Raw genomic sequence first — 12,758 nt, 5'->3', positions numbered from 1 at the left:
ATACACAGCAAGTGGTAATGACCTGGAACTTGGTGCCACCAGGATGATTGAAACAAGTTCAGCAATGTTACAGGATCCAGAATCATGCTGAGCAAGATACTGGCCATTTGTTTAGTTTATTTAGCATTTCAGTATCAAATATGAACAACTTTATTGCTTCCACGCATGTAAGGGCTTTATCAAATCAGAGCACGTTCAAACATCTACTATTCTTGGCTGTCACTACGGTTTGCCATAGCATTGAATAATTCCTTTCATATCCTTCTAACATATTTGCAAAGCTGGTGACCATAATAGCCGGTATTTTATGACCTTGCTCAGGCGATGCGTGTAAAATCCCACCAGAGGCCAACAGAGAATTCCATTCTGCAAGCCCGGGGAGGGCATGGCAGAATAATTCCAGCCAATGTGTCCAATTTTCCAACACTTCATTTATTATGGGCAAAGCTTTAATCTTAAATAACCACATGCACATTTCCGCCTTAACTTTTAACACTTGCATGTAAGATTTAACTAGCAACTGTGAAAATTGCTTCTCGCACTTGTTCATGCCACTGGACCTTGAACTAAGTGAAAATACTACAATTCTAATAGCACTTTCTTAATGGTCTGTTTGCTGGAGGATACAATGCTTATCTGATGTTTTATAACTGCCCAGTTGTTCAGAAGGATTGCAAATAGCGATGAGAAGCCGCACGTATTTTGGTATTATACCGTTACTTTCCATAATTGCTAGTCCTGAACCATAAATTTATGGTACAAAATCTTCTGCCGTTGGCAACTTATTGGCTTTTATACTGCAGTCATCGTCGTCTCTTACACTATGTCCTTTGTGATGAAAAACCTGTGTTTTTATTTTAACATCCAGCGGTTTAATTCTAACTTTTGAAGATCAGTATTAGTCACCTAACATATTAATTTGATAATCTGTATATGCTTATGTTTACATGCAATGTCCGGACCTGAAATACAACTTTTTCCAATGTTAACATCATTGAGGGAAAAATTTTCAAGAACAGTAGTTTTCGAGAGTACTGTTCTGTTCTTATTAGAAATAAAAATAACACGAAAATATGTCATTATTACACATTAATCATTAGCTTGATAAATTGGAGAAGTGGAACCACTGCTGATAATGAAACTTCAAATTTGAGAATGGAAGTTAGAAATCAATGATTTGATTTTGCGAGACAAAAAGGTAGGCATGTGTTAAAATTAAGAGATTGATAAAGACAGTGGATTAATTCAATAAGATGAGAGACAGAATTTTTTCACAGAGGATCAAAGTCAGATTATCCAGTGGAGCTGAGGTGAACAATGACCACAGTCACCACCTGCAGATAAGGATAGAAGCAGAACATGTAGAGGTGGAAGGGAAAGAATCAGAAAGTGCTTCACATGAGAGGGATGACTGTAGATGGAAGAGGACAGAACTGAGGTTCCAGAAAATGTCAGTAGTATTGAAAACGTTGTCAAAAAGAGGAAGTGTAAATATGTACATGTACAGTTTGGACGTCTAGGTACGTCAGTTGAGAATAGCTTGTTGGGATTTGAACATTGGGATCAGATTTTTCTTGAACAACACAATAAATATTTTACAATAAGAGACATCTTGTTTAAGTTGTCAAAGGGCCAAAGACAGTTGATTGCTCTTGCATCAAATAAATGCAATTTTCTTTTCACATAATTAACAGAATTAAAGTTTCTTTGTTCTTATCCCAAAGTTTTCTATGTTTTTTATGTTAAGTATTTTAATATTTGATGTGTAGGCTGACGTTTGTGTGCCAAAACTGAATGAAGGGGATCAGATCTTGTTGATTAACGGCAGAGATATCTCTGAACATACTCATGACCAAGTTGTTATGTTCATAAAAGCGAGCAGAGAGTCACACTCCAGAGAGCTTGTATTGCTGGTCAAACGGAAAGGTAACTAATAATTGACAAACATAATCAATTATTGTAAATGTTAACTTTATTGCAATGGATATGTAATGTAAAAGTGATAAACCATTGTGTTTATATTTTACGTGGGGTAAGAATTTTTTTGTGTATAATGCAGAAGAGCAGTTCATTCAAATAATGGGTATGAGTGCTGATTTGGTCTTTGAGAATTTTTTTCCTAATTTTTATTCTTCCTCAGCTGTGTAAAAATGGCATATGATGTAATGTAACACAGGGCCCAGCCTAAAACCTTATTTCATTGAGATGTGCCAACAAATCTCACACTCTTAAATTTTACCCTCCCTGTTTGTGCTGATTTGTCTGGTTCATCCTTGGCACATCTCAATAACTTTGCTTAGATTAGGAATTCAGTAAGATGGGGATTGCGTTATTTCCTCACATTCATATATTAAAACATAGGAAGCAAACATATTCATGATTTTTACCAATGTGTTAACACTGTCAAGAAACTAGCTTTTTGTTTCTGTATCAGTAATTAAAATACTAGGCATAGTGTCCTTATTAATAGATTTTACTGGAGGGTCAATGCCCAACAGGTAACACACATGATAATGTGAAGGCTGCAGGACACCTCACACTGTAGTGACTGCATTCAGTCTAAGGTTTAATAGCAAAATAAATCTTTTGCAATTTCCTTATATGATCTTGATTTTATCCTCAGTTTAAAAAAACATTCCATCATACCTCCTCCATAACTTTCATTCTTGGTATACACCAGTTTACATTAGTTCACTTGTCCTTACTTGTAAAGTTAAAGTAGTTGTTAGACAGACTGATGAGATTAGACCTTTTAAAAAATGTATTCTTTCAAGAATGTAGGCCACACTAGCTAGGCCAGCATTTATTACCCATCCTTAATTACCCTTGAAAAGGTAGTAATGCACTACCTTTTTGAACCACTGCAGTCCATGCAGGTTGAAGTGCACCCACAGTGCTGTTAGAAAGGAACTTCCAGGATTTTGACCCAGTGACAGTGAAGGAACTGTGATACAGCTCCAAGCCAGGATGGTGTATGGCCTGGTGGTGAACCTACAGGTGGTGGTGTTCCCATGCATCTGCTGCCCTTGTCCTTCTAGATGACAAAGGAAGTATATTTGGTAGGTGCTGTCGAAGGGTGCAGTGCATCTTATAGATGATACACACGGCCATCACTGTGCATTGGTGGTGGAGGGAGTAAATGTTCAATGGGTGGACAGAATGCCAATAAATTGGGCTGCTGGATGGTGTTAAGCTTCCTGAATGGTATTTGAGCTGCATGCATTCAAGCAAATTGAATATATTCCGTCACGCTCCTGACTTGGGAATTGTAAATAGTAGACAGGCTTTGGGGAATGACATGAGTTAATCATAGCAAAATTTGTAGCCTCTGACATGCTCTTGTTACCATGGTATTTATGTGGTCTAGTTCAGTTTCTAGTCACCCAAACAGACATGGGGAGAACATGCAAACTTCACATAGACAGTCACCCCAGGCTGGAATTGAACATAGGTTCCTGGTGCTGTGAGGCAGCAGTGCTAACCACTTTGCCACTGTGCTGCCCACAATGCAGTGAATAGTGTGTGAAGATATCTAGCCAGGATTAAATGGAACCAGAGATTGACAGCAAAAGCTGTAGTAGAACAAGAACTTTAAGAGGTATTTCAAATGCAGATTAGGGCTGGAATTTTCCAATTTTGTTGTACAAAGTGTGAACTCAGGTGGAAAAAGTGATATGTAGCCTGCCGGCGATACTGTCAGCTTTTCCTGCCATGTGTTTTGACACTTGGTCAAAATAAATCCTGGAGGCCGGTCCCACAACGTCACACTGACAAGACATGCACCTTCCAGAGATGGGGCACCTTTTTTTAAAGGATATCATGATCTAAATAAGGTAAAAATACAAACAAGGTTGGTCCAGAACTTCCACATCAATGGGCAGAAACCTGAATGTGGGAGAATGATGCAGCAGGGAAACCTACTAATGATATTAAAATGTATGGTAATAATGTTCCCATTCAATTTGAGTCAGGCACTGAGATACCAAAAACCTATTAAATTTAAATCTGGTAGTTTTGACAACCTCGGATGAATCCTATTGTGGGAAATATTGATACTTCATCACAGGTATAAAAGAAAGGGACAATGGAACTTTCAGGATATTGATAATGAGGCATTCAGCAATTGTAATGCCATTGAATATAATGGGGTGATGGTTGGATTCTCTTTTGTTGGTGATGGTCATTGCCTGGCACTTAGGTGGCATGCCTCTTTAGTTCTATTGCTGAAATGTTGTCAGGACCCATAATCTTTGCAGTATCCAGTGCCTTCAGCTATTCCTTGATATCACGTGTAGCGAATCGAATCGGTTGAAGGACTGGCATCTGCTGTGCTGGAGACCAAACACGCATCCACTTCTGGTTGAAGATGGTTGCAAATGCTTCCACCTTTTCTTTTGCACTAATGTACTGAACTCCCCAACGTCAAGGCTGGGGATTTTTGTAGAGCCTCATCCAGTTAGTTGTTTAATCATTCACCATCTTTTACGGCTGGATGTGGCAGGACTTAAAAGCTTAGATCTAATCAGTTGGTTGTTCGATCATTTAATTCTGTAATTCGCATGATGTCCAATGTTATCTTGTATGCCAACAATTCGTCCAGCTTTGCAGGTTTGAACTGTTGATATTCTATCACCTTTTCCAACATTGCTTCAATAACTATAAAATGGAGTCCTGCACATAAAATGGATTCTTCAATGTAGCCCTTCTTTTGAGCACTCCAAACACACAACTTCCAATTAAATTCAATCCGCGTAAATGTTTGCTGCAGTTAATCTTTTATTTCATGTTCAATCTTTGCACAATCATTAAAATATTGATAATTGTAAAAATATATCACCATTTCTGATTGAACATAATGATACTGTACTTTGTAGATATTATCATAATCGAAGTGTTGACGCTAAACATTTAATTGTTAATTTAGTGAACCTAGCTACTGCTGACTTTTAAAACAGTCGAAGTGATGGAATCTTTTGTGATTTCATAGAATTATGGTTTGACAAGACAAAGAGGCTATTTGACTTTGCTCCAGCTCCCTGAAAGAGCTATTCACATTCCCTTCCCCCTGCTCTTTTCACCCTTTAATTTGCCCTTTTGAAGATAGTTAGCAACTTCTTAAAAGCTATTTGTCTGGGTTCTGTATCCACAACTGTTTCTGACAAGCCATTCTATGTTCTAACAATCCTCTGCAAGGGTTACTTGTCAAGACATTCAAGTTTGTACCCTTATCATCTGTAATAAAATTCCAGTAGGGAAACAGTTCCTTTGTGATTCTTGGGGATGATTTTAAGTTCCTTCTTCACAACCTCAGCCCACGACTGAAATGGAACAAAACCAGCAGAAACGTCACTGCCCATATTTTAGTTCGGGACTCATTGGATTGCTGCCAGTGAGCTAATTAGTTCACAATTGCAAGTGCTAGAAATTGATTGTCTCCTATACTGAAATGATCTGCAAGTCAGGTTTGGAAAGGAGGATGGACTGATCCCAGAGAATGTTTGATACTGGCTAACAGTGACTGTCAGTATGTAAAATCTTAGAATGGTTACAGCATAGAGGGTGACCATTCAGCCCATTGTGCCTGTGCCAACTGTCTGCTAAAGCAGCTCCAAGTCCCCTGTCTTTTTCTGTAGTACTGTAAATATTTATCTTAAGAAAGTTATCCAATTCTCCTCTGAAAACCATGATTAATTCTCCTTCCATCAAATTCTCAGGCAACGCATTCCAGATCCTAACCATTCACTGCATAAAAATGTTTCTTTTCATGTCACCGTGGTTTCTTTTGCCAATCATCTTGCGTCGGTGGTGTGTTCTGGTTTCTGATCCTTTCAAAAATGGGGAAAGTTCCTCCCTACCTACTCTGCCCAGAACCCTGGTTATTTTGAATACTTGTATAAAATTGCCTCTTAATCATCTCTTTGCCATGGAGAACAACTCCCCAATTTAACAAATTTTTCCCATTCCTAAGATCATTTTGCCTCACAAAAAGGTTGCTTCAGAAGGTTAGGGTGGATGGAGTTGGGGGTATGGTGTTAGGGTGGATAGAGGATTGGTTGTCTAATAGGAGGCAGAGAGTTCGTATCAATGGGTGCTATTCTGATTGGTGGTTAGTGACTAGTGGAGTGCTGCAGGGATCGGTGCTGGGGCCTCAGCTATTTACCATTTATATAGATGATCTGGAGGAGAGGGCTGAGTGTAGCATAACGAACTTTGCTGATGACACAAAGATGAGTGGAAAAGCAAATTGTGCAGAGAGTGTGGAAAGTCTGCAGAGGGATCTGGATAGGCTGAGCGAGTGGGTGAGGACCTGGCAGATGGAGTACAATGTTAGCAAGTGTGAGGTTATCCACTTTGGCAGAAATAATAGTAGGAGGGATTACTATTTAAAGAGCGAAAAGCTGCAGTATGCTACGGTGCAGAGGGACCTGGGGGCCCTTGTGCAAGAGTCGCAAAAACCCAGTCTGCAGGTGCAGCCGGTGATCAAGAAGGCGAATGGAATGTTGGCCTTTATAGCGAGGAGGATAGAATATAAAAGCAGGGAGGTTTTGCTGCAACTGTTCAGGGCACTGGTGAGGCCGTAGGTGGAGTACTGTGTGCAGTTTTCGTCGCTGCACTTGCGCAAGGATATTTTGGCCTTGGAGGGAGTGCAGAGGAGGTTCACTAGGCTGATACCAGATGAGGGGGTTGGACTATGAAGAGAGACTAAGTAGATTGGGTCTGTACTCGTTGGAGTTTAGAAGGATGAGGGGGGATCTTATAGAGACATATGAGATAATGAAAGGGGTGGATAGGGTAGAGGTAGAGAGATTCTTCCCGCTTAGAAAGGATAGCAGGACTAGAGGGCACAGCCTCAAGATAAGGGGGGGGCGCAGTTTAGAACGGAGTTGAGGAGGAACTTCTTCACTCAAAGGGTGGTGAATCTCTGGAATTCTCTGCCCGTTGAAGTGATGGAGGCAAAATATATTTAAGTCACGGGTAAATAGGTTTTTGATAGACAAGGGGATTAAGGGTTATGGGGAGAAAGCGGGAAAGTGGAACTGATCCACTTCAGATCAGCCATGATCTTATTGAATGGCGGGGCAGGCTCGAAGGGCTAGATGGCCTACTCCTGCTCCTATTTCTTATGTTCTTATGTTCTTATTCCTGTGAATCTTCTCTGCACCTGCTCTAATGCCTTCACATTTTTCCCAAATTGTACTGCCCTGAGATGGACATAATTGTCCAGCTGAGGCTGAACCAGTATTTCTTATAGGTTTATTCGAACTTCCTTGCTTTTGTACTCCATATTACTATTTAGAGAGCCAAAGACCAAATTAACCACTCTCTCCATTAGCTCTGCCACTTTCAATGATATGTGTACATAAAGCCTCTGGAACCTCTGCTTCTGCACCCCTTTTGAATTGTACCCTTTATTTCATATTGTCTCTCCTCATTCTTACTACCAAGATAAATCACCACCACTCCCTACCTTAAATTTCACTTGCTACTTATTAGTGAGACAAGAATCAACCCCCATTTCCCTTCTGTTCACCAATGAACTGTTTGATATTGTATTAATCACTGCATGTAACTACATATTTATATTGCAATTTTTTTAAATTTGTGATTTCAGATAAAAAAATAATACAAACATTGTGAAGTGTAAATCAGCAGCTTCATGTAAAATTGTTAATGAAAATCCTTTGTCCATATCACTTATAACTTTCAAGTTGCAAGCAGCCATAGAGAGGACAAGGTGGAAGAGGAATCAGACTTGCAGTGTTTTCCAAATAATTCCATGGATTCTTCATATCCTGAATATGGTGACTCATTAGAAGAATCCATGATTCAGCTTCGAAAAGGACTTGAAAGTGGAGCTATACTTAATCAGTTTGATGTAAGTGTTCACTCTGTTGTCCGTAAAATAGTTTGTACAATTGCATTGTTTATACATACATATTTGTTTATACATACAAAGTCAGATGAAAACCTGCTGTGTGACTGTTGATGTTTATATTTCTTGTATTCATATTTGGCTGACTGCTGCTATAACTGAGCATCACGTTGTTAGGAGGAGTGACTTTTGAAGTGGAATTTTTTCAAATGGCTATAAACATAAGAACATAAGAACATAAGAAATAGGAGCAGGAGTAGGCCATCTGGCCCTTCGAGCCTGCCCCGCCATTCAATAAGATCATGGCTGATCTGTCGTGGCTGATCTGTCGTGGCTCAGTTCCACTTTCCCGCCCTCTCCCCATAACCCTTAATCCCCTCTCTTATCAAAAACCCATCAACCCGCTTCTTAAAAATATTTAGCGAGGCAGCCTCCACCACTTCAACGGGCAGAGAATTCCAGAGATTCACCACCCTTTGAGTGAAGAAGTTCCTCCTCAACTCCGTTCTGAACCGCCCCCCCTTTATCTTGCATATTGGATATGAATATTTTCTGGCTGATCATGGCTGGTGATCTTGACTGACAATTATGCTTGATCACTGCAGTTTAATATATTTTACATGAAGACAAACAATAGTTGTGTAATAATAAGCAGAGAGAATTACTATGGGTGCTCTGGTGAGATTAGACAAGAGTAGAGGGCGCAGTTTCAAAACTTGCAGATGACACATGAACAGTTGAGGAAGATAGTGGACTTTAGGAGGGTGGTGGAATGGGCAGATATTTGGCAGATTAAATTATTCACACGAAATACAAGTTCATTAATTTGGCAGGAAGAATGGGGAGAGACAGTACAATTTCAAAACTAATGCAAGAGCAAAGAGATCTGGGGATGTTAATATATGCATGTTTGAAAGTAATTGCCAGCTCCACCAACCAGCCCGTTCCCTCCCTTCCTGTGGACCTCCCCTTGCCCCATTAGACTCCACCCACATCAAGTCCTGCCGCCTTAGCATTGCCCAGTGACCGGAGGGTAAAGCAAGGGAGCCAGACTGGCAGTACCAAGGTCCCAGATTGGCAGTGCCAGGTTGGCACTGCCCGCCCCTGGCTAACCAGGGGGCTTCAGTGGCCTGTGATCCCACTGGTGAAGCCATTACATCTGATCCCTGTTGCTGGGAACCATCTGTGATTCTCATCAATGAGGACCCCCACTGGCAAGGCTGGAAAGGTAAGTGAACCTGGGCTATTGCATCCCAGGCTCACTAATGGTCCTGAAGTAAGTTAATAAGTATTTAAATCCACTTCCCAGACAAGAGGCTGATTATGCCTGCAGAATGGGGCCGGCAATATTGGGAGAGCCAAGATATCGGGAGCAAGTCCAATTTTCTGCTTGTTGCTGATATTTCCCACCCTGCTACTCTACTCGACCAGTGCAGCAGGGCGGGAAAATCCAGCCCATGCTTATAAAAGTCAGAAAGTTAAGTCATCGTAAAAAATTCTCATTCTGCACTAGCTGGATTATCGTGTTCAGCTCTGAGCACCACACCTTAGGAAGGAGGTGAAGCTTTGCATAGAGTGGAGAAGGCGAATGGTTTCATGGATGAGACATTATAGTTACTCCATCTTTGCCTTGATTATCTCATTCTGTAATTATTTTATATTCTCTTCTATTATCATCATGTAAATCCTACATTGCCTTATTTTCAATTTAATTTGATTCTATGGGTAATTTGAAAATATTTATTCCAGTTTTTTAAAAATCTGCACACTGCATCGATTTTAATTTCTGTCCCACCTCAGTTAGTTTATTCCTCTTTGTTCTATCTGGGATATCCTTGATTTTGTACTCAGATTTTCCTTTTCCTTGTGCAGGCCCAAACCCAACCCTTTGTCCTAATATTGGTGGTCATTCCTTCAACCAACTAGGTCACTGGTTTCAGAATTCCTTGCCTAAGCTGCTCTGTCATTCTCCCACCATCTCTTCTCCTTTAAGGTCATCCTAAAGATTCATTAGCTAAATTTTTCATCTACTCTCCTGATATCCACTCCCTGGATTTGATATTTTTTTTTGTGTTGCCTTCTAGGAAGTATCTGGGGATGTTTTTCTATGCTAAAGGTGCAAGTTGATCTATATCTAGCCCAGAAGTGGTAGATCATTGTAAGAATTTGGACATCAGCGTCGTACTCATGCTAGTGTTAGAGGCAGGCTTCTTACATTTCTCTAATTAATAAGGTTTTAAACATCAAAAATCAGCTGGTATAGATTTATTAAGTTTACAGCAAATGATAAATGTACACTTCAGAGACCATCCATACAACCAGACTTAGTGATCATTGGTTGGGGATTCAAACAACCAGTTTGGTTACATTTCTTTCACTCTCTCCCAAATAACCTCATTGGCAGCATTCCATCTCATGGAGCAGTAGTTTGTGCAGTGGTAGTGAATTATTTTGAATATTGCCTGGCATGAACCCGTCAGCAAACTTGACATTAAAATGAAAACTTGACCAAGTTGGAACTAATTCTTTTTATCTTCTTTTTCAAGCAACTGTACAGGAAAAAACCTGGATTAGCCATCACATGTGCAAAGATGCCACAAAATATGGACAAAAACAGATACAAAGATGTATTGCCATGTGAGTGCTAAATGCATGTTTCTTGGCTTATTTATGCTGATAATATTGCATTTGCTGGTAATGAACAAAAAACAATTCACTGAACTCTAAATCCGATTTTCCTGATTATTCTGAAATGGCTAAGAAAGAAGGTTTGAGAATAACTTCTGGGAATTTTTGATTTCCTACATCTTCATGTTTTGTACAGATGATGTTACAAGAGTTGTCTTGGATGGATCAGACGATTACGTTAATAGCAATTATGTAAATGTAAGTAATAAAGTTCTTGATGAAAGAAACTGTATTGATGGCTCTGTGAGTAAATGTATAATTTAATGGTAGTGAGATATACAGCCCAGAAAGGTTTTATCCTTTGAGGGTGGTAATATAGTTGGAATAGTCCACTTGACATACCATCCATCTGAATTTGAGGTTGGTGAAATTGACTTGTGAACATTCCCAGATTTAAATACAGGTCAAATCAGTACGTATATGAGTGCACAAGAATAATCTATTACATCAACCAAAGGGAGGGATTAATTCTTGACCAGCTTGCAATGAAACTGTCTACTGTCATTCCTTAAATGAAGATAATCCAATAGAGGTGATTTAGCACATTGCAATGAAGCTCTTACAGCAAAAGCATTGAGCATAAAGTGCAACTAAAATCTTTTCTTCCTCTTGGCAGGGAGATTATTTTTCTGGATAGGAGCTCAGGATTTCTTTCTTGCAGAATTCTAGTGGCCAATTTAAGAAATTGGTGGAACCTTTGGAATGAAAAGAATCCTTCATCTTTATGATATTGTTTAATTTATAAATAGAGATCATAGAAGTAAAACTGTGAATATGATTGTACAAATGAATGTATCTGAATCAAAGTCTGTTCTGGGGTAAAGTGCAATTTACCATTCTATTCATAACAAGAAATTAATGCTAAAGACCAATAATTTCAAATAGAGTTGGAAATATCTAAAGATTTCACATTTCAGTTATCCTTTATGTTACTCCAGATGTGTGACCAGTAAGTTATTTCTTTTAAGGCATACTCCTGAAACCCCACTTCCTTACCATGGCTGAAGCACCTACTTTAGACACTAAGGGGCAATTTAGCATGACCAATCCACCTAATCTGCACACATCTGGACTGTACGAGCAAACCGGAATACCCGGAGGAAACCCTTGCAGACACAGGGACCAGGTGCAAACTCCATACAGTCACCCAGGGACAGAATCGAACTCAGGTCCTTGGTGCTGTGAGACAGCAATACTATGCCACTGTGTGCCTGGTACTTTCTCTCGGGGACAATTTTGAATATAAGTGCATTGTTTATTTGATTAAATTATATTCTATTGAAGTCTGAATTAAATTAGTGGTGTTTCCATTTCTGCATGTAACTCTGGTCGCCATTCTCCATGATTTGGGTAGTGCCCAAACAACTGATTGAATCACTGTATTATTTCATATCCATGCTATAACAACAGATAGTGAATAATTATGAAATGGTATTTTCCAGCTATTGTTGTGATATTTTGCAACTTTATTGATTTAGTCAACATCCAGGACTCTATATAGAACCTCTGATATTTAAAGTCCAGGATATAACTACTTAAGTATAAATAAGGCAATAACATTTGTTCATTAATTTATCCTGCAACTTACATCATGGACGAAAGCTACTTCACTAATGTTATGAATTATTTTTCGCACTTCATTCCGATGTCAGCCAACATGAAAAAATTGATCTCCTGATGCTCTAGAATGAGTAATGTAAGGAAATGTGAAAGGATGCCATAAATAAGACTTTAATTTTTCTTTTCTAAACCTTCATCTCTCTAACTTCCTTAAATAGTTTAGCTGAGCTAAAGAAATGGCATACAACAAACAGCTTGTTTTTTATCATCTTGGCATTAACTGCATTTCAACTTCAGCTTTGTTGAACATAGACCAACAGACTCAATATTTTTCACGTGTTCAGGTGTATTGGTGAGCCAGATTATTGACATGATGAGCATCATTGTCTGTTTTCAATTGTTTCCCGCTTTAAACCCAAGGTCCAAGAATGACCTCTCATTAATCAAGGGACCATTTGACAACTGTCTGTGCATCCTTAAAGCTACATAACATTCAAAACCCTGGAATTAACTAATTAAGCATAATTAAGGCAATAATACCTGTTCACTCATTCATCTTATGACTTATTCCATGGCGAAATGCCCAGGCGAGAGGGGTGGGGTTGTTGCTGGAATTTGTCATAGAAGGAATGATCGA

At 39.2% G+C, this 12,758-nt stretch overlaps 1 protein-coding gene across 6 annotated transcripts in view; it reads left to right on the top strand.

Moving 5' to 3' along the window:
• The window catches only part of LOC145356100 (tyrosine-protein phosphatase non-receptor type 3-like), a 189,628-nt gene that overhangs the window by 138,511 nt on the left and 38,359 nt on the right, over positions 1 to 12,758 (top strand). For all 6 annotated transcript variants that reach the window (XM_080208707.1, XM_080208739.1, XM_080208724.1 and 3 more), the window contains 4 exons: positions 1,770 to 1,926; positions 7,710 to 7,876; positions 10,420 to 10,510; positions 10,698 to 10,759. In XM_080208707.1, coding sequence (XP_080064833.1) covers positions 1,770 to 1,926; positions 7,710 to 7,876; positions 10,420 to 10,510; positions 10,698 to 10,759 — 477 coding nt within the window. The remainder of the gene's footprint in view (positions 1 to 1,769; positions 1,927 to 7,709; positions 7,877 to 10,419; positions 10,511 to 10,697; positions 10,760 to 12,758) is intronic.

This window comes from Carcharhinus amblyrhynchos, chromosome 2 (assembly GCF_965287045.1).
Source record: "Carcharhinus amblyrhynchos chromosome 2, sCarAmb.v2.hapA, whole genome shotgun sequence".
NCBI lineage: Eukaryota > Metazoa > Chordata > Chondrichthyes > Carcharhiniformes > Carcharhinidae > Carcharhinus > Carcharhinus amblyrhynchos.
Note: the sequence above shows the minus strand (reverse complement) of the source record. Positions and strands in the feature narration are given on the sequence as shown.